This window comes from Coregonus lavaretus (genome assembly GCF_964263955.1).
Source record: "Coregonus lavaretus genome assembly, contig: HAP1_SCAFFOLD_810, whole genome shotgun sequence".
Classification (NCBI taxonomy): Eukaryota; Metazoa; Chordata; class Actinopteri; order Salmoniformes; family Salmonidae; genus Coregonus; species Coregonus lavaretus.
This window is the reverse complement of record NW_028161077.1, coordinates 206,031-232,610: the sequence shown is the minus strand read 5'-3', so window position 1 is coordinate 232,610 and position 26,580 is coordinate 206,031. Positions and strand designations below refer to the sequence as shown.

Genomic DNA, 26,580 nt, shown 5'->3' with positions numbered 1-26,580 from the left:
AATAAATGTTAAAACATTTCTTCCACTTTGACATCAGAGAATTGTGTACATCATTGACCAAATTGACCAAAAATTACAATGAAATCCATTTTAATCCAACTTTGTAACAAAATGTGTAAAAAGTACCCATACAAACGTGTACATACACACACGTATGCACACGCCTACCCCTCAGACCGTACCACACGTCGAGCCCAGCCCCGACTCAGAGCTGTAAACTCCCCTATTCCTATCCTCCTAGGCGGCGAATGAGGAAGCCCGACATGCTGAGACAGGTGTGACATCATCACAAGCTTCCCTCCCCTCCGACTGCAACAACACACTCCAAATTACATGTCTGGCTCCGTCTTCCTTTGACACGAGACACACAAGAGAGAAGACAGACAGGATTCCATTCGGACTCTTCACACCTTCCTCACCCCCTCCATGCCCCTCTAGGAGACTATAAATGATGTCTCTAATTACAACACACAGACACACACAACCCCAAGGCTTGGCATGGAGACAGGAGTTTAGCGGTCTCATTAGCAGCAGGAGGAATTCCAATAGATAATTAGCTATGGAGATGAGAGAGCATCGGCAGTAAATGACACATGAGAGAGAAAGAGGGGGAGGGAGGAAGAGAGAGAAGAAAGAGACAGGAAATACAGTGAGAGGAAGATGGAGAATTTACAGACAGAGAGAGCGAGAGAAAGAATGAAGTCTTTAAAAATCCCCTTTCACTCCTCAGTGGCATACAGTACAACCATGTAAACTCAGTGTGACTTTATGAACGTCCAGCCGTTTAGCGCATGACGTGACTTGGGAAAACTAAGGCAACTTCTGTCTGTAGGGGGTCCCACTAGGCATGTCTGGGCCCTGTCTCTTTCTCTAGGAGGAGGAAGAGGAGAGAGGTGGTGGTAAGCTGAATCTCCCTGCCTCTCTTTTTTAACGGATGATCTCTCTTTCAGTTAGGCCTTCCACATTTTGGGCAGAACAACTTTCCCCAAACAGGTAAAGGTCCAAAAGAGAGGGAGGGCGGAGGAGGAGAGGAAAAGAGAACAGAGAAGGGTACATTTTCTCCGGTGGGCTCCTTTTTGGGACAACTTGAATGAGATGACGTCACACTGCGATTGCGTCACTCTTCGTCCCCCCAGTCACGTGGGTTTTCCTGCTCTCTAAAGAGCCCGTTCTGAGTTTGCAACGTTCCCAGTTGCCGGGTGTTACCAAACTTTGCCAGGGGTGTCAGTCGCTAGGCGCGGGTATGACGCTGATGTGGAGGAAGTTATCGGGGTGACTGAGGTGCTCGCTCAGCCACTGCAACGGGGTCTCCAGCAGGGGCTCAATCCCATGGATCACCACCTGGTAGCGCTTGGACTCGTCTGTATAAGGAGAGAGAGGAGGGAGACATGGAGGGAGGGAGAGGGGGGGGGGGGGGGGGGAGGGATTGAGGAAGAGAAAATACTTTTGACTTTGTGTCAGACTCCATACATTTCTATTCCTACAAACAGAAATGCTCAAAAATTCTTTAAACATCACTACTCATAGATTGTAGCGTGGGTTGGTGGTAAGTGTGAGAGCGTGTGTCTGTGTGCAAGCGATTGTTAAGTGAGTGTGTGTTTAAGTTGTCCCTCTCACCTCAGAGTGACCGAAGCCTCTCGGCTAGCGACAGACAGATGAATCAATCACAGTGACCAGGCCTGACCCTGGGACTGACCACAGGTCACACAGCAAGACAAATGAGCCTCACTCACTCTGACGGCCCGACGAGGTGTGTGCGTGTGCGTTTCTGTGTGTGTGTGTGTGTGTGTGTGTGTGTGTGAGAGAGAGACTGAGTGTGAGTTAGTATGATCATCTGCATGCGTTCTCTGTGTTTGGATGTATGGCTATGTGCATAATATGTGTGAAAGATTGCCAGCAGGTAAACGTATCTGAATGGGTGTGAATGTGAGTAAGTCTCAATGGGCATTTGTTGTATGTGTGTACATTGATGTCTGTAAGTTACTGGTTTTACTCAAAGCAACAGTAGCCCCACCCCCTCAGAGACACTGGGCCCCAGGTCACGACCTTTCACCCACTCATATCAGAGCGCTGAGGGGAAGGGCGGGGTCAAACACTGGAGGGGGCCGTAGTCAAGTCATGTAGGAGCTCATTGTCTATATGACTACACACACATACACTGACCGTTTCTCCTCATACGGTACCAAAAGATGCATACCGTTGCATGTACACGTAATATCTGAACGACCGTTACAATCGTTTGAAACATCTGTCTGAGTGTGAAGCATCTAGGGTTAGTAAGAATCTCCTCAGGCACACCCACCTGCAGACTGGTACACAGTATGGATATACATTGCCGTGAAAAAGTATTTGCCCCCTTTCTGATTTTATCTATTTTTGCATATTTCTGATACTGAATGTTATCAGATCTTCAACCAAAACCTAATATTAGATAAAGGGAACCGGAGTTTACATATAACAACATTTATTTTTTATTAACAAGGTTATGCAACACCCAATTCCCCTGTGTGAAAAAGTAATTGCCCCCTTACACTCAATAACTGGTTGTGCCACCTTTAGCTGCAATGACTGCAACCAAATGCTTCTTGTAGGAATTTTGGCCCACTCTTGCATGCAGAATTGCTTTAACTCAGCGACATGTGGGTTTTCAAGCATGAACTGCTTGTTTCAAGTCCTGCCACAACATCTCAATTGGGATTAGGTCTGGACTTTGACTAGGCCATTCCAAAACTTCAAATTTGTTGCTTTTTAGCCATTTTCATGTAGACTTGATTGAGTGTTTTGGATAATTTTCTTGCTGTATGACCCAGCTGTGCTTCAGCTTCAGCTCACAGACGGATGGCCTGACATTCTCGTGTAGAATTCGAGATGGGTCCCATTATGTCTGATGAAAACCAAACACTGCATTCCACAGTAAGAACCTTATACCAACAGTCAAACATGGTGGTGGTAGTGTGATGGTTTGGGGATGCTTTGCTGCCTCAGGACATGGACGACTTGCCTTAATAGAAGGAACCATGAATTCTGTTCTGTATCAGAGAATTCTACACGAGAATGTCAGGCCATCCGTCTGTGAGCTGAAGCTAAAGCGCAGCTGGGTCATGCAGCAAGACAATGATCCAAAACACATATTAAAGTCTACATGAAAATGGGTAAAAAGCAATACATTTGTAGTTCTGGAATGGCCTAGTCAAAGTCCAGACCAAATCCCAATTGAGATGTTGTGGCAGGACTTGAAATGAGCAGTTCATGCTTGAAAACCCACAAATGTTGCTGAGTTAAAGCAGTTCTGCTTGCAAGAGTGGGTGAAAATTCCTCCACAGAGATGTGAGAGACTGATCAACAACTACAGGAAGCATTTGGTTTCAGTCATTGCAGCTAAAGGTGGCACAGCCAGTTATTGAGTGCAAGGGGGCAATTACTTTTTCACACAGGGGAATTGCGTGTTGATTAACTTTGTTAAATCAATAAATCAATAAAATATATATTTTTTAATCATTATTTGTAAACTCAGTTTCCCTTTGTCTAATATTAGGTTTTGGTTGAAAATCTGATAACATTCAGTATCAAAAATATGAAAATATTGAGAAAATCTGAAAGGGGACAAATACTTTTTCACAGCACTGTACACTACAGATGACCCCAAAGAGTTTTTATGTATATGGTTTAGGCCTATTACATTTAAATAACGTGATCCCACTACTGCTGTTGAGAAAATAAAACTGCATCACCGATTGTGGCCTGTGTTCATGATGCCGTTCCAGCCATGTACATTTTAACATTTTAGTCATTTAGCAGATGCGCTCATCCAGAGCGACTTACAGGAGCAATTAGGGTTAAGTGCCTTGCTCAAGGACACATCAGACTTTTCACCTAGTTGGCTCGGGGATTCGAACCAGCAACCTTGTGGTTGATGGCCCAACATTCTTAACCGCTAGGCTACCTTGCCACACTATGTAGCCATGCATAGCAATTTACATGTATAGCCTATGATCACACATATGATCAATACAGTCACAAGTACTGACATTCATATTGCAATCACACTTTCTCTGTCTTTCCCTCTCTCTTGACAGTAGCAGGCACACGTGGGGGGAGGAGGGGCGCTCCCCTGGCACTCTCATTATGACACATGGGAAAATCATCCCAAATACACACAACTTGAATATCCGCACACAGATTGTATGGTCTGGTGGGCCCTCGTATGGTTGCCATGTCTTTTTCAGAGGGTGGAGACCAACGTGATTCATCTTTATTTCTCCTCTGAAACGTTGTGAAAGTGCTGTGTCATAGTGGAAGGATTTAGAGTCCTCTAGATATAATTATATTGTGTATTTTCCATGGATCCTTCTATACTGTGGCCAGAAGGTGTGGGATATCTCATAGGTTTCACTGGAAAGTTACATCATATTAGGACAGGGATCTTAGAAAGACTGACTGACAGAGATGTTTTCCCATGTGAATCACACTGTGCTGCTGTGAGCCATTAACATGGGTTGTGTTCCAAATGGAACCCTATTACCAGAGACCTATGGGCACTTGTCACAAGCAGTGCACTATTTAGGGAATAGGGTGCCATTTGGGATGCATGCATTGTTGTTATACATTACTATAGTGTTTTGGGATTGGGGCCAATACAGTTATGTGTTTGATTAATGTTAATGGAATTAATCAAAACACATAACTTTATTGGCCCCAATCCCAAAACACTCTAGAAATGTATAACTCCATAACTTATTTCCAAAGAGGAATACTACCACCAAAGTTTGTATAAACATTTTATATGCCAAATTTGCACACTCATGAACACACATTGCGGTTGTGTATTGCGCGACTAACAGTCAAGACATTATGTTTTGTTACTTAAGTATAGCCAAGTCCTATTTAAGACGGCCGCAACCCCATTCTTCCCTGCAGCGAGGCCAGCCAAGACTAAACAGTTACACCAGAACTCAACCAACACACTGACCGGCCAACAAGAAATATGTGTGTATGTTAGGGGGAACTGACAGGTGTAAATCTATCAATAAATCTCTCTAGACCTGAAAGACATGTTTGTTTTATGATGTCTCATAAGAGTAATTTCTGTCAGCAAGTTAGGTAGTTTGTTGTTTCATAAATATACTCAACTGCATTTCAAAAAAAGAACAGGGAAATGGAGTTTGCAGGTATACAATAAATAGACCATAAGGTATTGACTTGGATACCTCTGTCTCATTTCTGCCTCCCCCTACTCAACACCTAGCAACACCTCACACACCCATCGTCCCTCATATCAAACTAACCACTGAAACCCAGAACACCCCCGCTCTCTGAACAGTGAGACGGCCCGTTTGATGAGAAGAGACTGGATACGCTATTGATACTGACTGTGGTGTTCTGTGTGGGCGGATTGGCCAATAGTTTCACTCCTTTGTTCTGTGGGCTGTACCATGAATGAGTAAAATCAATAAGAGGGGTGTGTAGGCGAGTATTGTTGGCGCGTGGGCTTGTCAGTCGGGGGGATTTCTGCATTCTCCGCTTATTAGAAATATCACCACAAAACCAGTTTTTCTTTATAAGAAACATGTCACATCTGTAAAAGACATGACGGGGGAATTCTCGTAAGGCTTCGACCCTCCGAGAGGCAATTATTTCTGAGTCTTGTTCAATTGAATTTGTCCTGCGTCATACATGGGGAGAAACGCGGTACTGTTCAGACATATCTCTCCTGTCTCTAACCCAGTCAAACCATGTCTAATACCTTGGTCAAAACAAAGCGTTCGCAGACGTCAAAGCTGACCAACCGACCGCTAATCAGAATAAGATGTTGACGTTCGATTTTCCTGCGTGGGTGGAAGAACGTCGGTCCGGTCCGGCAACAGTACGACTCATCTGAGTATTATGCTGCCATATGCTGGGAATCCCCAGTTAATATAACCCCTGGGTTACAAGTTTCGTTGGGTTAGTTCAGTTTGACAGGTTTCGGGATCCTTGAACGGCCATTAAGGCTTCCAGACAAAACAGAGGGGAATGTTTTAAAATGTTGGTTTGATGTTTGAAACATCACAGAGTCGAGTGCAGAGACATCCTTATCCGATTGGTCCTCACAAGGAATCGGGTCCCCAGAATACGTCAGTGAACAATGCCACCATTAGGCTGCCTGAGTACCCCCCCAGTCCCTCTAACCCAAACACACCACTATAATCCCCCGCTATCACACACACCCATCTCCCCAGCGAGGAAGAGAGGGAAACACAACAAACGACAGGAGACAAAGCAGCACTTTCACCTTTATCAAGCCAAGCCAACCACCCTCCTCAGACAGAGCAGGGAGAGGAGAGAGGGAAGGAATTGAGAAAAGAGAGAAATGGATAAAAGATATCATATAAGTACAGGAAGTGGATAAAAAAAGAAAATATAGCGGTTCTTGATAAAGCAAGAGAGAGTGGGAGAGAAGGAGCGAGCAAGACAAAGACATGTGAGGGAGGCAAGAACAGAGAGCGAAAGAGAGAGAGAGAGAGAGAGAGAGAGAGAGGCAGGCAGATAGACAGAGCACTAGTAATGGTAGTGGTGCATTGCTCCATGCTGGTGATTCTCCTGCGGGTCCTCTGTCTCACATCTCCATTGTCTGCTTATCTACTTCCTCTGCACACCCCTCTAGACACTACCTGTTTAGGCTGCCTCTCTCTCTCTTTCTCCATCGCTCCCTCTTCTCTCCATCTAGCGTCTCTCCTCATTCCACTATTTATTTTCTTACCCTCCCCCTCGCTTTTCACTCTTTCACATGAGGGCAACTATTTTCCCTCCTTGAGCCTCTCGTGTGTTTTTATCTCTGAGCGTTGATCTCTAAAAGTCCTCTTTTACGATGTAAATAAAATAGACCTACATGGCTGATGTCTTTTATTCTCTGGCTTCCTGTAAGATGCAGAGCACCCTTTGATAGCACAATGAGGAAAAAACAGGTCTGCTTTCTCTTGTGGGACTGTGTGTGTACTGTGTGTGTGTGTGTGTGTGTGTGTGTGTAAGAGGTATACAGTGAGGGAAAAAAGTATTTGATCCCCTGCTGATTTTGTACGTTTGCCCACTGACAAAGACATGATCAGTCTATAATTTTAATGGTAGGATTATTTGAACAGTGAGAGACAGAATAACAACAAAGAAATCCAGAAAAACTCATGTCAAAAATGTTATAAATTGATTTGCATTTTAATGAGTATTTGACCCCTCTGCAAAACATGACTTAGTACTTGGTGGCAAAACCCTTGTTAGCAATCACAGAGGTCAGACGTTTCTTGTAGTTGGCCACCAGGTTTGCACACATCTCAGGAGGGATTTTGTCCCACTCCTCTTTGCAGATATTTTCCAAGTCATTAAGGTTTCGAGCCTGACGTTTGGCAACTCGAACCTTCAGCTCCCTCCACAGATTTTCTATGGGATTAAGGTCTGGAGACTGGCTAGGCCACTCCAGGACCTTCATGTGCTTCTTCTTGAGCCACTCCTTTGTTTCCTTGGCCGTGTGTTTTGGGTCATTGTCATGCTGGAATACCCATCCACGACCCATTTTCAATGCCCTGGCTGAGGGAAGGAGGTTCTCACCCAAGATTTGACGGTACATGGCCCCGTCCATCGTCCCTTTGATGCGGTGAAGTTGTCCTGTCCCCTTAGCAGAAAAACACCCCCAAAGCATAATGTTTCCACCTCCATGTTTGACGGTGGGGATGGTGTTCTTGGGGTCATAGGCAGCATTCCTCCTCCTCCAAACACGGCGAGTTGAGTTGATGCCAAAGAGCTCGATTTTGGTCTCATCTGACCACAACACTTTCACCCAGTTCTCCTCTGAATCATTCAGATGTTCATTGGCAAACTTCAGACGGGCCTGTATATGTGCTTTCTTGAGCAGGGGGACCTTGCGGGCGCAGCAGGTTTTCAGTCCTTCACGGCGTAGTGTGTTACCAATTGTTTTCTTGGTGACTATGGTCCCAGCTGCCTTGAGATCATTGACAAGATCCTCCCGTGTAGTTCTGGGCTGATTCCTCACCGTTCTCATGATCATTGCAACTCCACCAGGTGAGATCTTGCATGGAGCCCCAGGCCGAGGGAGATTGACAGTTATTTTGTGTTTCTTCCATTTGCGAATAGTCGCGCCAACTGTTGTCACCTTTTCACCAAGCTGCTTGGCGATGGTCTTGTAGCCCATTCCAGCCTTGTGTAGGTCTACAATCTTGTCCCTGACATCCTTGGAGAGCTCTTTGGTCTTGGCCATGGTGGAGAGTTTGGAATCTGATTGATTGATTGCTTCTGTGGACAGGTGTCTTTTATACAGGTAACAAGCTGAGATTAAGAGCACTCCCTTTAAGAGTGTGCTACTAATCTCAGCTCGTTACCTGTATAAAATACACCTGGGAGCCAGAAATCTTTCTGATTGAGAGGGGGTCAAATACTTATTTCCCTCATGCAAATCAATTTATAACATTTTTGACATGCGTTTTTCTGGATTTTTTTGTTGTTTTTCTGTCTCTCACTGTTCAAATAAACCTACCATTAAAATTATAGACTGATCATTTCTTTGTCAGTGGGCAAACATACAAAATCAGCAGGGGATCAAATACTTTTTTCCCTCACTGTATGTAGTACAGGTGTAATTAGTGTAGTGCAATGTCTATGTGTAGGTACGTACCATCGTTGGATATGGCCACGGGGTACACCTCCTTCAGCAGATCCCCCAGTGTGTGTGTGTGGCCATCGGGCAAGATGGGGCGAAACAACTTCTGGATGAACGGCCTGTCACTCATTGTCTACACGGAGAGGAATCAGAGCATGACAAATAAATTACATACAGTGCCTTCTGAAAGTATTCACACGCCTTGACTTTTCCCACATTTTGTTGTGTTACAGCCTGAATTTAAAATGGATTAAATTGAGATTTTGTGCCCGTGATCTATACAAAATACCCCACAATGTCTAAGTGGAATTTTGTTTTTAACATTTTTCACAAATTAATCAAGAATTAAAACCTGTAATGTCTTGAGTCAATAAGTATTCAACCACTTTGTTATGGCAAGCCTAAATACGTTCAGGAGTAAAAATGTGCTTAATAAGTCACATAATAAGTTGCATGGACTCACTCTGTGTGCAATAATAGTTTTTAACATTCTTTTTTTATGATTACCCCATCTCTGTACCCCACACATACAATTATCTGTAAGGTCCCTCAGTTGAGTAGTGAATTTCAAGCACAGATTCAACCACAAAGACCTGGGAGGTTTTCCAAAGCCTCGCAAATAAGGACACCTATTGGCAGATGGGTAATTAACAAAAAAAGCAGAAACTGAATATCCCTTTAAGCATGGTGAAGTTATTAATTCGGCTTTGGATGGTGTATCAATAGTCACTACAAAGATACAGGTGTCCTTCCTAACTCAGTTGCCGGAGAGGAAGGAAACCACTCAGGGATTTCACCATGAGGCCAATGGTAATTTTAAAACAGTTACAGAGTTTAATAGCCGTGACAGGAGAAAACTGAGGACGGATCAACAACATTGTAGTTACTCCAAGATACTAACCTAATTGACAGTGTGAAAATAAAAAAATATTCCAAAACATGTATCCTGTTTGCAATAAGTTACTTAATTACTCAAGTACTTTTATGCAATAACACAATTCCACTAATGCAAGAACATTAAATTAAGTGCTTATTCTAGGCTACACGTCATGACTAGATTATTTCTAGCACAGACCCAAGCCCTAAGGAACTGCGCCTCAAATGAATATGCCACTAAATAGGCCAAAGTCTGACGATTCAATCAGAGGCTACTCTGATTAAAAGTTAGTGGCAATACAAGGGAGGCTGGTGGGAGGAGAAATCGGACGATGAGCTCATTGTAATGGCTTATAGGTTGTTATCAATAAAACGTCACAATACGTTCGATTTGGCTGCTGGGAACCCCCCAGCTTCGTTAAAACCATTGACAACTACGTGCCCTTTCAAGAGATTGTTAAATGTTATAACGATTTGGTTTTAATATCATCACCTCTTGAAGAGGATAGTCAGAAATACAAATTATTCCATCTATCATCAGAGATATACAGCAAGTTTACTACATGCTTTTCATGTAGTAAACATCAATTTATCATGTAATTTCAGATACAGTGGTGTGAAAAAGTGTTTGCCCCCTTCCTGATTTTTTTTGGGTTTGCATGTTTGTCACACTTAAATGTTTCAGTTCATCAAACAAATTTAAATATTAGTCAAAGATAACACAAGTAAACACAAAATGCAGTTTTGAAATGAAGGTTGTTATTATTAAGGGAAAACAAAATCCAAACCCACATGGCCCTGTGGGAAAAAGTGATTGCCCCCTACAACCTAATAACTGGTTGGGCCACCCTTAGCAGCAACAACTGCAATCAAGCGTTTGCGATAACTTGCAATGAGTCTTTTACAGCGCTGTGGAGGAATTTTGGCCCACTCATCTTTGCAGAATTGTTGTAATTCAGCCACATTGGAGGGTTTGAGCATGAACTGCCTTTTTAAGGTCATGCCACAGCATCTCAATAGGATTCAGGTCAGGACTTTTACTAGGCCACTCTAAAGTCTTTATTTTGCTTTTCTTCAGCCATTCAGAGGTGGACTTGCTGGTGTGTTTTGGATCATTGTCCTGCTGCAGAACCCAAGTTCGCTTCAGCTTGAGGTCACGAACAGATGGCCGGACATTCTCCTTCAGGATTTTTTGGTAGACAGCAGAATTCATGGTTCCATTTATCACAGCAAGTCTTCCAGGTCCTGAAGCAGCAAAACAGGCCCAGACCATCACACTACCACCACCATATTTTACTGTTGGTATGATGTTCTTTTTCTGAAATGTGGTGTTACTTTTACGCCAGATGTAATGGGACACACATCTTCCAAAAAGTTCAACTCGTCTCGTCAGTCCACAGAGTATTTTCCCAAAGGTCTTGGGGATCATCAAGATGTTTTCTGGCAAAAATGAGACGAGCCTTAATGTTATTTTTGCTCAGCAGTGGTTTTCGTCTTGGAACTCTGCCATGCAGGCCATTTTTGCCCAGTCTCTTTCTTATGGTGGAGTCATGAACACTGACCTTAACTGAGGCAAGTGAGGCCTGCAGCTCTTCGGATGTTGTTGTGGGGTCTTTTGTGACCTCTTGGATGAGTCGTCGCTGCGCTCTTGGTGTAATTTTGGTCGGCCGGCCACTCCTGGGAAGGTACACCACTGTTCCATGTTTTCGCCATTTGCGGATAATGGCTCTCACTGTGGTTCGCTGGAGTCCCAAAGCTTTAGAAATGGCTTTATAACCATTTTCAGACTGATGGATCTCAATTACTTTCTTTCTCATTTGTTCCTGAATTTCCTTGGATCTCGGCATGATGTCTAGCTTTTGAGGATCTTTTGGTCTATTTCACTTTGTCAGGCAGGTCCTATTTAAGTGATTCCTTGATTGAGAACAGGTGTGGCAGTAATCAGGCCTGGGTGTGGCTAGAGGAATTGAACTCAGGTGTGATAAACCACAGTTGAGTTGTGTTATAACAGGGGGGGCAAACACTTTTTCACACAGGGCCATGTAGGTTTGGATTTTGTTTTCCCTTAATAATAACAACCTTCATTTCAAAACTGCATTTTGTGTTTACTTGTGTTATCTTTGACTAATATTTAAATTTGTTTGATGATCTGAAACATTTAAGTGTGACAAACATGCAAACAAATAACAAATCAGGAAGGGGGCAAACACTTCTTCATACCACTGTATAAGGGTAGCCTCATGATATCGCTTAATATTGGCCACCATTAATTGGATATTTGAGTGATATAAAATGAAAGTGAACTATACCTGAAAAGTATAAGTGGTTTAGGTTAATTTCCCATCATTTGTGGGCTCTGCCTGTCAAGCAACAGAAGGGTGCATTTGTCGATGTACTGTTAGCTAATAATGTCGGTAGAAACTTTGTACAATTGGCTAAACAGTGGTAAGTAGACCTAATGTACTTTTCCTCTCCAACTGCAACGTAGACCTACATAGTGAAGTTAGCTAACATGATCCCTTTTCAACATTGTTTTTAAGAGTTTAATAACAATTGCTGCTGACAGACATGATAGGCACTGAGGTTAAAAAAAGATATATATATTGGATATTCGGTTTTCTCTCATCAATAGCTATTAAAATCAAGCATGCCATGACTATGAAGATGGTATATTCTGAATCAGGGTCATGGCACGTTTTGTGTAAGAGCAATTGAAGATTGAAAGCCAGAAGAAAAAAAGAAAAAGAAAAAAAATATATATATATATACACAATGCTCAAAAAAAATAAAGGGAACACTTAAACAACACAATGTAACTCCAAGTCAATCACACTTCTGTGAAATCAAACTGTCCACTTAGGAAGCAACACTGATTGACAATAAATTGCACATGCTGTTGTGCAAATGGAATAGACAACAGGTGGAAATTATAGGCAATTAGCAAGACACCCCCAATAAAGAAGTGGTTCTGCAGGTGGTGACCACAGACCACTTCTCAGTTCCTATGCTTCCTGGCTGATGTTTTGGTCACTTTTGAATGCTGGCGGTGCTTTCACTCTAGTGGTAGCATGAGACTGAGTCTACAACCCACACAAGTGGCTCAGTTGTGCAGCTCATCCAGGATGGCACATCAATGCGAGCTGTGGCAAGAAGGTTTGCTGTGTCTGTCAGCGTAGTGTCCAGAGCATGGAGGCGCTACCAGGAGACAGGCCAGTACATCAGGAGACGTGGAGGAGGCCGTAGGAGGACCCAGCAGCAGGACCGCTACCTCCGCCTTTGTGCAAGGAGGAGCAGGAGGAGCACTGCCAGAGCCCTGCAAAATTACCTCCAGCAGGCCACAAATGTGCATGTGTCTGCTCAAACGGTCAGAAACAGACTCCATGAGGGTGGTATGAGGGACCGACGTTCACAGGTGGGGGTTGTGCTTACAGCCCAACACCGTGCAGGACGTTTGGCATTTGCCAGAGAACACCAAGATTGGCAAATTCGCCACTGGCGCCCTGTGCTCTTCACAGATGAAAGCAGGTTCACACTGAGCACATGTGACAGACGTGACAGAGTCTGGAGACGCCGTGGAGAACGTTCTGCTGCCTGCAACATCCTCCAGCATGACCGGTTTGGCGGTGGGTCAGTCATGGTGTGGGGTGGCATTTCTTTGGGGGGCCGCACAGCCCTCCATGTGCTCGCCAGAGGTAGTCTGACTGCCATTAGGTACCGAGATGAGATCCTCAGACACCTTGTGAGACCATATGCTGGTGCGGTTGGCCCTGGGTTCCTCCTAATGCAAGACAATGCTAGACCTCACGTGGCTGGAGTGTGTCAGCAGTTCCTGCAAGAGGAAGGCATTGATGCTATGGACTGGCCCGCCCGTTCCCCAGACCTGAATCCAATTGAGCACATCTGGGACATCATGTCTCGCTCCATCCACCAACGCCACGTTGCACCACAGACTGTCCAGGAGTTGGCGGATGCTTTAGTCCAGGTCTGGGAGGAGATCCCTCCGGAGACCATCCGCCACCTCATCAGGAGCATGCCCAGGCATTGTAAGGAGGTCATACAGGCACGTGGAGGCCACACACACTACTGAGCCTCATTTTGACTTGTTTTAAGGACATTACATCAAAGTTGGATCAGCCTGTAGTGTGGTTTTCCACTTTAATTTTGAGGGTGACTCCAAATCCAGACCTCCATGGGTTGATACATTTGATTTCCATTCATAATTTTTGTGTGATTTTGTTGTCAGCACATTCAACTATGTAAAGAAAAAAAGTATTTAATAAGATTATTTCATTCATTCAGATCTAGGATGTGTTATTTTAGTGTTCCCTTTACTTTTTTGAGCAGTGTATATACACACAGCTCTGGAAAAAATTAAGAGACCACTGCAAAAAATATAAGTTTCTCTGGTTTTACTATTTATAGGTATGTGTTTGGGTGAAATTAACATTTTTGCTTTATTCTATAAACTACTGACAACATTTCTCCCAAATTCCCCCCCAAAATATTGTCATTTAGAACATTTATTGGTCAAAATAACAAAAACTGGTCAAAACTGGTCAAAATAACAAAAAACTGGTCAAAATAACAAAAAAGATGCAGTGTTGTCAGACCTCAAATAATGCAAAGAAAATAAGTTAATGTTCATTTTTAAACAACACTATACTAATGTTTTAACTTAGGAAGAGTTCAGAAATCAATATCTGGTGGAATAACCCTGATTTTCACAGCTTTCATGCGTCTTGGCATGCTCTCCACCAGTCTTTCACATTGATGTTGGGTGACTTTATGCCACTCCTGGCGCAGAAATTCAAGCAGCTCGGCTTTGTTTGATGGCTTGTGACCATCCATCTTCCTCTTGATCACATTCCAGAAGTTTTCAATGGGGTTCAGGTCTGGAGATTGGGCTGGCCATGACAGGGTCTTGATCTGGTGGTCCTCCATCCACACCTTGATTGACCTGGCTGTGTGGAATGGCACATTGTCCTGCTGGAAAAACCAATCCTCAGAGTTGGGGAACAATGTCAGAGCAAAAGGAAGCAAGTTTTCTTCCAGGACAACCTTGTACGTGGCTTGATTCATGCGACCTTCAGAAAGACAAATCTGCCCGATTCCAGCCTTGCTGAAGCACCCCCAGATCATCACCGATCCTCCACTGAATTTCACAGTGGGTGCAACACTGTGGCTTGTAGGCCTCTCCAGGTCTCCGTCTAACCATTAGATGACCAGGTGTTGGGCAAAGCTGAAAATTGGACTCATCAGAGAAGATAACCTTACTCCAGTCCTCTACGGTCCAATCCTTATGGTCTTTTGTAAACCTCAGCCTGGCTCTTCTTTGCTTCTCATTGATGAAGGGCTTTTTTCTAGCTTTGCACGACTTCATCCCTGCCCCTAGGAGCCTGTTTCGAACCGTCCTCGCCGTGCACTTCACCCCAGCTGCCGTTTGCCATTCTTTTTGTAGGTCACTTGAGGTCATCCTACGGTTGTTGAGTGACATTCGAATGAGTTGGCGGTCATCCCGGTCAGTAAAGAGTCGTTTTCGCCCTCTGCCGGTCTGTAGCTTTGTTGTCCCCAATGTCTGCTGCTTGACCTTGTTCTTATGAACCTCCGTCTTTGAAATGTTAAGGATGGAAGCAACCTGACGCTCACTGTATCCCTCTGCCAGTAAAGCCAGAATTGAACCCTTCTTTTCCTCACTCAAAACGTACCTTTTCAACTCTTTTAGCATGGTCAATAGTTATTTTTTGATTAATATTAATTTTGAGGTAGTATAAGCACTGTTTTTGCCATCCAGCTGGTCCTATTGCAAGAGGATAGTGATGACCACAGCGGTGGTTTTTATACTTTTCCTCGTTAAATAAGATTTGGTTCAGGTGATCACCTAATCAGTACCTATTTCAGTAGAATGAGGTGTGCCTGTGATCGAATTCAACAGACACTGGAATGGAATGGCTGTCATACATGTAGAGATGCTGATTTAAGAAAAATGTGCAGTGGTCTCTTACTTTTTTTCCAGAGCTGTATATATATATATATATATATATCGAAATTTCAACAACAAAAAAGCTGTGATTTTTTCTCTATCCACCCCGATTCAGAATATACCATCTTCATAGTCATGGCATGCTTGGTTCAATAGCTATTGACGAGAGAAAACCGAATATCCAATATAAAACAAATTTGACCTTGGTATGATAGGCTACATTGATTGACAGACCACGTCAAATTGGCTAGCTAGCTAATAACAGATTACGTCAATATGGCTAGTAAACAAGCTAACTTTCAAGGGATAAACTAGATGGCTATATCCAAATATTGTTTAATTTGCTTGTCATCTATAGTAGTGATGACAGTAGTCCGACTGACAACTTTTCCAGGACGAGGACTTGCCGATGTCAAGCTCTTTCCAAAAGACTAATCTCTGATGAAGCAAGCTAAATGACACGTTGTTTGCTTAGCTAGCTAGCTACATTTCAAATGGATAGGCTACTGTCACGCATCTGAAATTACATGATCAATTGATGTTTAGTAATCATGAAAAGCACGCAGTTACTTGCTGTATTACTCTGATGATAGAGCTAAATGTGCGCAATTGTTTTGCATGGAATAATCTAAAATGTCTAGTTCTGACTATGCTCTTCTAGAGGTGATGATATTACAACCAAATAGTTATAACATTTAACAATCCCTTGAAAATGGCATGCAGTTGTCAATGGCTTTAGTGGAGCTGGGGGTCTCCTTGCCCCCCAGCAGCCAAATCTAACGCTCTGCACCGTTTTGAGATGTTTTATTGATAACGACCTATTGAAGACAGGAGTCCACCTACAGACACATCTAGTGAAATATTGAAAGTGGTGCTTGCTACCCAATCTCTGATCTGAGGGCACATGAGAAAGGTGCCGTTCGCTGGATATGGTCCAGAAGATCAGGCGTTCGCACATGGACACCGGCGATGGAGTTGGCTATCAGTTCTGGGAAACCAGTTTGGCTATCAGTTCGGGGAAACCAGGGGCCTCCGAGGTGACAAACAGGGTGACAAACGGTGTGTCTGATACACAATAGCAACTAACCATGGAGCTGTGAAAAGGAAACTGGCGACGGGAGGGCTCGGGTAACGGAGTTGTAACTAACACCGCCGGGCGCGAGGTCGGGAAGGTGGCTCCAAAGGCGTGAAGCTGTCTCTCGGGTTACCAGAAAGAGTGACTCACTGACAGGAAGCGCAGAGTTTGTGCGGGATTATGCTGAGAGCTGGAGTGGAGAGAGTGCGATAAGTGACAGCTACTTCGTTGCATTTTTTAAAACCGTCATGAATAATTGACCTGGGTACCATACAAAGAGGGGGCCATTGATCCTGGAGAGAAGCGCGATACTTTTGGACGGTGACACTTTCTTTTCAGTTCGCGTGACACCAGAGCTAACAGAGTACCACCTGGCGACACCCAAGAGCGATGCGTCATTAGCTCTACGACGATGAGAGAGGTCAGGTGAAAAGAGACTCGCTCTCCCTGACTGATGCGAGCAAAGGAACTCAACCCATAGCCTTATTGCCTGTGTGGATTCAATCCGCCTAATTGACAGTAAACTGGTGGCTGAGGTGCACGAACGTCAATCAATATAATAATGATTATTATTGGCCCGTGACGTGAACGGGCAAAGGCGGTGAGGGAGGAGTGCCCTTCTCAAATCTAACAGTAATCTGCGCAGCATGGTGCATCGTCTAGAAACATAACATCTCTTTTCCATAAAATATATGTTTGAATTTTCAAACTAGTTTTCATTGGGAAGGCAGATAAGCAATCATTTACATTTTACATTTTAGTCATTTAGCAGACGCTCTTATCCAGACATATTTTTTTTTCATACTGGTCCCCCATGGGAATCGAACCCACAACCCTGGCATTGCAAACGCCATGCTCTACCAACTGAGCTACACTTTTGCATGTAAAAACACAGAATCTGTTCATTACTCCACGTGCTTAATCTAGTCTAGGCTGCGTTACTTTTGTTTTGAGCCGACTTCGCCGTGGACTTTGAACGGGGCACCTAGCTCACTCCCGGTAGCCAGCCCGGCTCTAAAATGAATGCAATCACTTTTCACCCGGTGACAACTCCTCCCACCGGGGTAACCCGGCCCAGATAATCAAATCCCCCTCACTGAGTGAGTTGGAGAGAAAGCGTTACCACTTTTCCCACTGAGCCCAAGACCTTCCATTGGTAAATAAAAATTCCAAGGGGATTTTTTGGCGCTCTCATTTTCCTCAACCACTGAGGCACCATGTAATGTACAGTATACATGTAGGCTACTTCTCATGGAATTGGATGTCTCCCTCCTACATGAAGGAGCCAGTCTGTTTAGCTTAAACATCATAAACATAACACCTAGGTCTATAGCTTAACACTATACTGTAGCCTATAATATACCATGGGTTTGATTCCCTTTCCATTCATTCTATTCCAGCTCGTCCTCTGATTTCTCCCTACAGTAGTCCACACACACAACAGGGAAAAGGAATATTGAATAATATTTTGTAGGCGTGGGTATTCTGGGTGTTATGTAACATAATTAGTGAGTGAGACATTCTTGCAACAGTATGCCCAATGGCTTTCACATCTGTTGCCTTAACACCCACAAGCAGGGCTTGTAAACAGTTGTGTCACCGTCAAATCACCCCGTAGAGACATTTAAGAAACTGTCAACCTAGTTTCCTAGAAGAAGGTGCCTCTCAAAACCAACATAAAAAGGTTAGTGGGGCTGCCATTCAGTTGATGAGTAAACATTTAGTCACAGGAGAAAAAGGTATACCTGCCGAGAAACAATGTAACCAGTCTCTGATACAAGCATCTAGTTTTGAATTACATTTGGTTGAGTTGTCAACTAACGTAAATTCAACAAACAAATTCACCATGTCATTGGATTTAGGTTAAAAGTTGGGTAAAAAAATACTAAATGTTGATTACTTTTTGCAAATCCAATCAGTTTTCCACATTGATTCAACGTCATCACATTGATTTTTTGGTTGAAATTATGTGGAAACAACGTTTATTCAACCAGTTTTTGCCCAGTTGGATTATAATTTTCACTTTCCGCAAGATTTAGTGGCTTTGGCACTTTGTAACACAGTGGCATCACTTTTGGAGCTGGAAACTGGCGGCCGACCGAGACTGGCGCATGCAATCACGAAGTGCGCACAATGGCACACTAGGACGCACACGTGATGACACACAGACACAGATAAATCCATCCCCTCAAAATCTCTTCCCTTTTCCATAAGGAGCACAGTCTAGCGGAAGTGAGTGCTCTGTTATTTAGAGTCAATGTTGTAATTAATTCTGTCTGCATAAAAAGCAGCACGTTATTTACACTAAAGACTGCAATTTGATGTCAGAGGGGGGCCTGCAGGTTGAAATATAGTCATCAATGGTGACTTTTGCATCTGGACCCGGATAGCTTTGTCCACCGTTGGTTTGGAGTACACAAGTACATTTCTGTCTAGACCCAAGAAATCCTGTTGCGCATGGTGTGTCTGTGGTTTTACAACCACTGTTTTATTATTGTGTTGGACCGTTTTATTATAGGCGGGGGAAAAAATGCTCTGTTGAAGTGTGAAATGAGTTACATATGTACCTAGTTTTGGGACACAACATCAGGAGTCTGTGTATTGGTTGTCCAACCAATACAGAGACTCCCGATGCAAAGCTAATGTGTACCAGGCTTTTGTTTCATTTTGCATATATTTTTTATTGATAGCTATACAGTGCATTCGGAAAGTATTCAGACTTTTTCCACATTAAAATTGATTAAATAAAAAATCTACACACAATATCCGATAATGACAAAGTGAAAACAGGTTTTTAGAAACTTTTGCTAATTTTTAAGAGCTAAGAAACAGAAGTATTCAGATCCTTTGCTATGAGACTCGAAATTGAGCTCAGGTGCATCCTGTTTCCATTGATCATCCTTGAGATGTTTCTAGAACTTGATTGGAGTCCACCTGTGGTAAATTCAACTGATTGGACATGATTGGGAAAGGCACACACCTATCTATTTAAGGTCCCACAGTTGACAGTGCATGTCAGAGCAAAAACCAAGCCATGAGGTCGAAGGAATTGTCCGTAGAGCTCCGAGACAGGATTGTGTCGTGGCACAGATCTGGAGAAGGGTACAAAAAAAATTCTGCAGCATTGAAGGTCCCCAAGAACACAGTGGCCTCCATCATTCTTAAATGGAATAAATTTGAAACCACCAAGACTCTTCCTAGAGCTGGCCGCCCGGCCAAACTGAGCAATCGGGGGAGAAGGGCCTTGGTCAGGGAGGTGACCATGAACCTGATGGTCACTCTGACAGAGCTCCAGAGTTCCTCTGTGGAGATGGGAGAACCTTCCAGAAGAACAACCATCTCTAGAGCACTCCACCAATCAGGCCTTTATGGTAGAGTTGCCAGACGAAAGCCACTCCTCAGTAAAAGGCACATGACAGCCCGCAAGGACTCTCAGTCCATGAGAAACATGATTCTCTGGTCTGATGAAACCAATATTGAACTCTTTGGCCTGAATGCCAAGCGTCACGTCTGGAGGAAACCTGGCACCATCCCTATGGTGGTGACAGCATCATGCTGTGGGGATGTTTTTCAGTGGCAGGGACTGGGTGACTAGACAGGATCGAAGGAAAGATGAACGGAGCAAAGTACAGAGAGATCCTTGATGAAAACCTGCTCCAGAGCGCTCAGGACCTCAGACTGGGGCAAAGGTTCACCTTCCAACAGGATAACGGCCCAAAGCACACAGCCAAGACAACACAGGAGTGGCTTCAGGACAAGTCTTTGAATGTCCTTGAGTGGCCCAGCCAGAGCCTGGACTTGAACCCGATCGAACATCTCTGGAGAGACCCGAAAATAGCTGTGCAGCGACGCTCCCCATCCAACCTGACAGAGCTTGAGAGGATCTGCAGAGAAGAATGGGAGATCTCACCAAATACAGGTGTGCCAAGCTTGTAGCGTCAAACCCAAGAACACTCGAGGCTGTAATCGCTGCCAATGGTGCTTCAACAAAGTTCTGAGTAAAGGATCTGAATACTTATGTAAATTTAATATTTCAGTTCTTTTTTTATTCTTTTTTTCAAAAATGTCTAAAAACCTGTTTTCTCTTTGTCATTATGGGGTATTGTGTGGAGATTGAGGGGAAAAAAAACAATTTAATCAATTTTAGAATAAGGCTGTAACGTAACAAATGTGGAAAAAGTCAAGGGTCTGAATACTTTCGGAATGCTCTGTATATCCACGTGACAGAATTGGCCACAATATTATAATTGAAGACTAGGCATTACATTGCATTTTCCTGGAAGTGGCAAAAAATATTCATAATCTCATTTTGTGGTAACATTTAGTTTCCTTTACCAACTAAAAGTCAATATAGGCCTAGACGTTTTAGTCAACACTTAAATGATATATTTTATTGTTCTGTTTGGTCGTCTTTAATTTTGAATAGATTTATGATTGTAACATTCCAGTGAAAACATTGATGAGAGATTTTATGGGCATAAAGGCTGACATCTGTTGTAACACAGCAGCAAAGCCCTGACAACCTACTCTGATTCCTCTGGAGAAATGTCCACATCAATCTATATTTAGCAATATAATCGCTAGAACCCCTTCACCACTGACTCGTCCAAACATGCCTTCATTTGTTTATTCTTGTTGAGAAGAGATGGCCTCGAATACTATGGAATAAGGTAGGCAAAGCTATATACCAGTCGAGCCGATCCAGAGGGCTTATCGGATAGCAGAGTGCATTGAACGCAGTCTTGGGTACAATCATGCCCGTTCCAGGCGCACCATTTACCCACGCCGTTTCCCTACACTATGGGATATACACAGGCTAATGTTTTCCTGACCTTCAGGGCGATACACTGGCGCTTATTCATTTTTTGAGGGAATTTTATTTGAGTCATGGATTCGCGGGATCCCCCTTAGGAATTTGCCTGTGCCCGCGCACATCATTTGAGTTGCACTCATCCAAGTATAAACTAGTAAAACTAAACGCTTACCAAGCACACAGTCAAAACAAACATTAGGCTAACTAATTTGTAGTTGTAATGGGTGGGTGATATCTGGCAAAATATGAGGGTTGTTTGATTTATCTGCTGTTATCAAAGGTGTTTAACGAAATAAACATTTGTTTGGAAAATGTTATTCACTGAATATCTCCAGGAAATGTTTTGCAACTGAGCACTTCTGTAGGGTTGTTTCTGTCACTGGATGACAATAAATTACAAGCTTACTAACAAATAAAAAGTTGCTCAACAGCAGCCCACTTGAATCATTGCCATTGGCCTTGGGGGGTATCCTATCCATGAAGCTACTTACTAGTCCGTCATACAGCACCATCTACGGGACAGTTCAGGTACTACACTGCATCGTCATAATACAAGGCAGTTGACTGACAATAAATTCATGATTGTGTTGGTGTGCGGTTTGTGCTGCACATTTCAGTTGTAAAATTGTATTTTTGTGTACTGTGTATTTTGTTGCATTCTTCTGATTTTCATATTCACTCAATGCTTTCTCATATCCTAAATACAGTATCATGTTCTATTTGCTTATCAGACGATAAAAGACTATTCTGTCATTACTGTGCATTGCCGTATTTGTGACCTGTCGTATATTTTTTTGATTGCATCGATGACATCATCTATCAACAGTACCAGTGATGCCACACTGCAGGTCACACTGCATGTTGATGTCAACATCATTGAAATTTATTTTTTGTTTAAGGCTGTGATGTCAACAAGACATGTATCAGCCCATTTACCAGGTATATCCTGAAGGGGATGTAGCGGAAGCCTCCCTCTTCTGTGGGGTATTCCATCAGCTTACGGTTCATGGCCCAGAACTGGTCAAACTTATCTGAGGAACACAACACAACAACATTTACATACAAACTGTCCCCATCTCCTTTTTTGTTTTTAACCAGCTCTACAAGGCTGCTCTACAAGGCTTCTGAAACCCTTTTAACCTGTCCTGGTTTCTAACTCCCCTCCCCTGTATCTCACTTTCACACAATTTTAGCTTTTGAAATATTTCAGATCTGCTTTCTCTTCTGGGTGGAGTTGTAACTGTCTCTTTCTCTCTCTGTTTCTGGTCTGTTTTGGTTATGGAAACCTCCAAAAGAGTATATTTTGGTAAGTGAGAAAAAACAACAACTTTGCAGCTGAGGCAAAGACACTGTTCAGAGAGTGTGGGTGGTGTGGGTTTGAGTGGTAGGGTTTCGGGGTTGTTGAATAGAGGGGCAAAATAAGGGTACAGAGTCCCAAAGTAAATACTTAAGTGTGTGTGTGTGTGTGTGTGTCTGTGTGTGTGGCCCTCACCGTTCTGCAGGCCCATCCACAGCTGCTTGTGGTCTTTCTTCTGCATGTCGTTGATGACCTGGCTCTTGTGTTTGAGGGCGTCCGCCTCCTTGATGCTGGACATGAAGTGGGCCTCGATCACAGAGTTAGAGGGGCAGTGGAGCAGGTCACACTCTGGGAAATTCTACCGCAGAGAAACCACACAGGCAGCACTGATTTTTAGCACTGTATACCAGCGGTTGGAACCGGTTCAGGGAACCGGAACCGGAAAATAACAAAACATTTCAAGGAACAAAAGTGATCCATACTGTTTCGAAACAGAACCGTTATTTTAAAAGCATGGGAACCGGTTAATAACGTTATTTGACGTTCCAGGCATTTTTTTCTAGTCCCACAACAAAACACAACAAAGCGCCCATGCAAAGCCCTCACCTTGTCACTCAGAAACGTATTCCAGTGTCTGCCTGCAAGCTGAAAATCTTTGCATGTGCTACCTGCCCCTCCCCCGTCTGAAGCATAGGCTGGTGATTGTACTGACATTACAAGCTTGATTCAGAAGATAGGAAGATAGATTTTTAATTAGCTAGAGAAAAACTGATTAACTTTTTCAATGCTAATTAAGTATAATATAGGCCTAGATATAATGTTTCACGTTAGATTTATTAACTACAAAAAGGTAAGGCGTGTTTTAAATTCTGGTGCCACTCTGCACACACAGGCTTGTTAGCTTGCTAGCTCAAGCTTGTTAGCTAGCTACCTTAAAGGACATTCAAAGTTCCTCCATAGAAGCCGCTCCTCCTAGGTATAATTCTGTGGACCTAATTCATATAATGCATATCATAACAAGATGCCCAGCGCTTCAAGCCTCCTATTCAACCCTCTCTCCCCACCCTCAAAATTTCTGTCGCATCTTGCGCCATAGGCTACACTGGTCTATCCATCATGCATGTAAACAACTAGCTTGTCGCACTGACTGGTGAAGTAATTGAATTAGCTAAATGTTTTTTAAAAACTGTTGATTTCATAGGTTAAAAAAGGAACAGGAAGGACCGATATAAAACGTTACTTTTTTTTAGTTCGAACCGATTCAGAACTCTTTTTTTTTTGGGTCGGAACAGTGAAACGGAAATGAATTTTTTTTTGTTATATTCAGAGCAAAACGATTGGAAAATAATTTCGGTTCCAACCCCTGCTGTATACAGCCCAGCATTTGGAGGATTCTACATTTGGAGCAGCAAATATACTTGCTGCTCCATATGTACTATGTTAACTTGCTGCAAAACAAATTCTGTGTTGTACCTTAAAGTGCACAGTGATGCTCCAGGGCAGTGCAGTGTTGGAGGCATGCAGGTCAAACAGCAATCCGATTGGATAGTGCCTGCAATGAATAAACACAGCCACACCACATTAGTAGAGGAAACAGGGCTTCATTCTATTCCAACCCTGAATCATAATGAGTTATCCTCTCCTTCACCTTGGGCTGGATCCTAAGTAACCGCTTAATAGGTTTGAAAGGAAATAATTTAAATCAACACCTTATTTACCCAAAGGTCTGAGTTACGTGTGTATGTCAATTTAAGATTAGGACCCTTATGTCCAACCAAATGTCCAATGCTTGTGTTGGGCTGCCACCTGGTGCCTGAAATGTAATACTGCAGACAATTGGTATGTAGTCTCCTCATTGATTATGATGACAGGAGGCGAGTTGATCTGTAAAATATTTACTTTACTGCTGTGTTAGGACACATGTTTCTACAGAGGGGCACAGGGAATTCTAACCATTATCTTCACTAGTGGTTATTAAAACAAGTTAATGATTTACAACACACATAGCCCTCAAAGTCGTCATTTAAAGCTCACCCACCATTTGAGTGGCGTTCCCTCGAAATCAAACCACATCTCCTCTACATCCTCTGCCTTCATGACCTTCAGGAAGTGCTTTTTCACCTTGTCTGTGACCAGAGTCAGGTAGCTCACCCTTGGTAGGAGGAGCTGAGGAAAGAACAGCAGAGAGGGGGAGAAGAAAGGTACTCAATGTAGGCTCCTGCAAGAGTCCATGGCTCAAGCCAGCTCAGTAGTCATCATGTGTGTGACCTGAATTAGCTAGACCTATGTCACAAAAGCCATGTCCATTGAACAGGATGTTGGTCGCACCTTAATTGGGGAGGACTGGCTCGTGGAATGGCTGGAGCGGAATTGTATTCAAATAATCCAGGCTCTGTCATAGCCGGCCGCGACCGGGAGACCCATGGGGCGGCGCACAATTGGCCCAGCGTCGTCCAGGGTAGGGGAGGGAATGGCCGGCAGGGATGTAGCTCAGTTGGTAGAGCATGGCATTTGCAACGCCAGGGTTGTGGGTTCGATTCCAGTATAAAAAATAAAAATGTATGCACTCACTAACTGTAAGTCGCTCTGGATAAGACCGTCTGCTAAATGACTAAAATGTAAATGTAAATGTATAATTCAAACACACGGTTTCCATGAGTTTGATGCCATTCCATTCGCGCCGTTCCAGCCATTATTATGAGCCGTCCTCCCCTCAGCAGCCTCCACTGGCATTGTCCAGCAAAGCAACATCCGTTTTTTTTTTATAGAGTACTAGTCTGCGTGATGTCATACTTACATAGAAGGGTTCGGCTTCTCTCTCTGTGATCTCATCCTGGTAAAGTGTGAAGCAGGTCGGAATCCGACCAAACCAAACATCTCGCAGCACGTCCTTGTCATCTGCCATCCTCCCGTCGCTCCCAGTGGCACATAAAGGAAGTACTCTCTAGCTACAAACTACCTGTCATCAACAGATTAAAGGGTACATCTGTGATTGGTACATCCATTGTGGGACTTTTAAATGAATGTTATATACCCATTGATTCTTGAAGAGTATCATTGATCAATTCCTCATGAGTTGAACTGTCTTACCCCATCCGAACCCAAAATATGAGATTGTAATTGTAAACAAACCCTGCATAGCCTCAAAACATCGCTAAAACTATAATGATCGGTCTATGAGTGGCAGGGTGACCGTTGTTGTTTGAACTCTAGATTTTGCCCCAATGACAGACAGTCAGTCTGATATGAGAGAGTACACCAGAACGGTAATATTCGAAAGCTCTCTACAGAACGTGTCAATCAAGCTCTCTTTGGAACCAGTCAATCACAGGTCTGCAAATAGTTCGAATCTTACCACTGTTTGTGAACACACAACTTCCAACTAGCCAGCGTTACGCTAGTGGAGAAATACAAAGTGCTAGTTAGCTAACGTGTTAGCTAGATACTGAAACTAACTAGCCACGACTTCACTGGTGGTGAGGAATACAATTACATTGAACATAGTTAACTAAGCAATGGTGTATTAGTTACTTTGCAACAACTTACATGCAATGTCATGGTTGTAAGTTTGATGCAGTAAATTATTCTGTATTGACTTGCTAGCTAGCCAACTAGCTAGATAGCTGCGTATGCTACCTAGCCTGTCACTGACACCGGCAGGAATAGTAGCGACGCTGTGGACATATTTGAAAGTTTGCCCTAAACAAGTGGTAGGACTAGGAGCAGATCATTTCTAAAAGTTTTGAGACAAATGATGAACAACATCTTACTTTTATAGAGCGTTTGTAACAAGCTGCGATGAAGGAAGAGGGCCGTGGTGGTGTTATCATTCGCCTGTCAAGGAAAAAATGCAAGGAAATCCCCCTTTTCCCTGACGAGGTGTAACCCGCAGTAT

At 43.3% G+C, this 26,580-nt stretch overlaps 1 protein-coding gene across 1 annotated transcript; it reads right to left on the bottom strand.

Moving 5' to 3' along the window:
* On the bottom strand, positions 1 to 26,580 carry LOC311121114 (autophagy protein 5-like). The gene is made up of 8 exons (XM_084195645.1): positions 26,456 to 26,580; positions 25,483 to 25,644; positions 24,724 to 24,851; positions 24,159 to 24,237; positions 22,881 to 23,043; positions 22,325 to 22,419; positions 8,660 to 8,777; positions 1 to 1,361 (listed from the first exon to the last, which is right to left on the bottom strand). Exons 2-8 carry the CDS (start codon positions 25,588 to 25,590, stop codon positions 1,225 to 1,227), a joined length of 828 nt encoding a protein of 275 aa, XP_084051771.1. The 5' UTR covers positions 25,591 to 25,644; positions 26,456 to 26,580; the 3' UTR covers positions 1 to 1,224.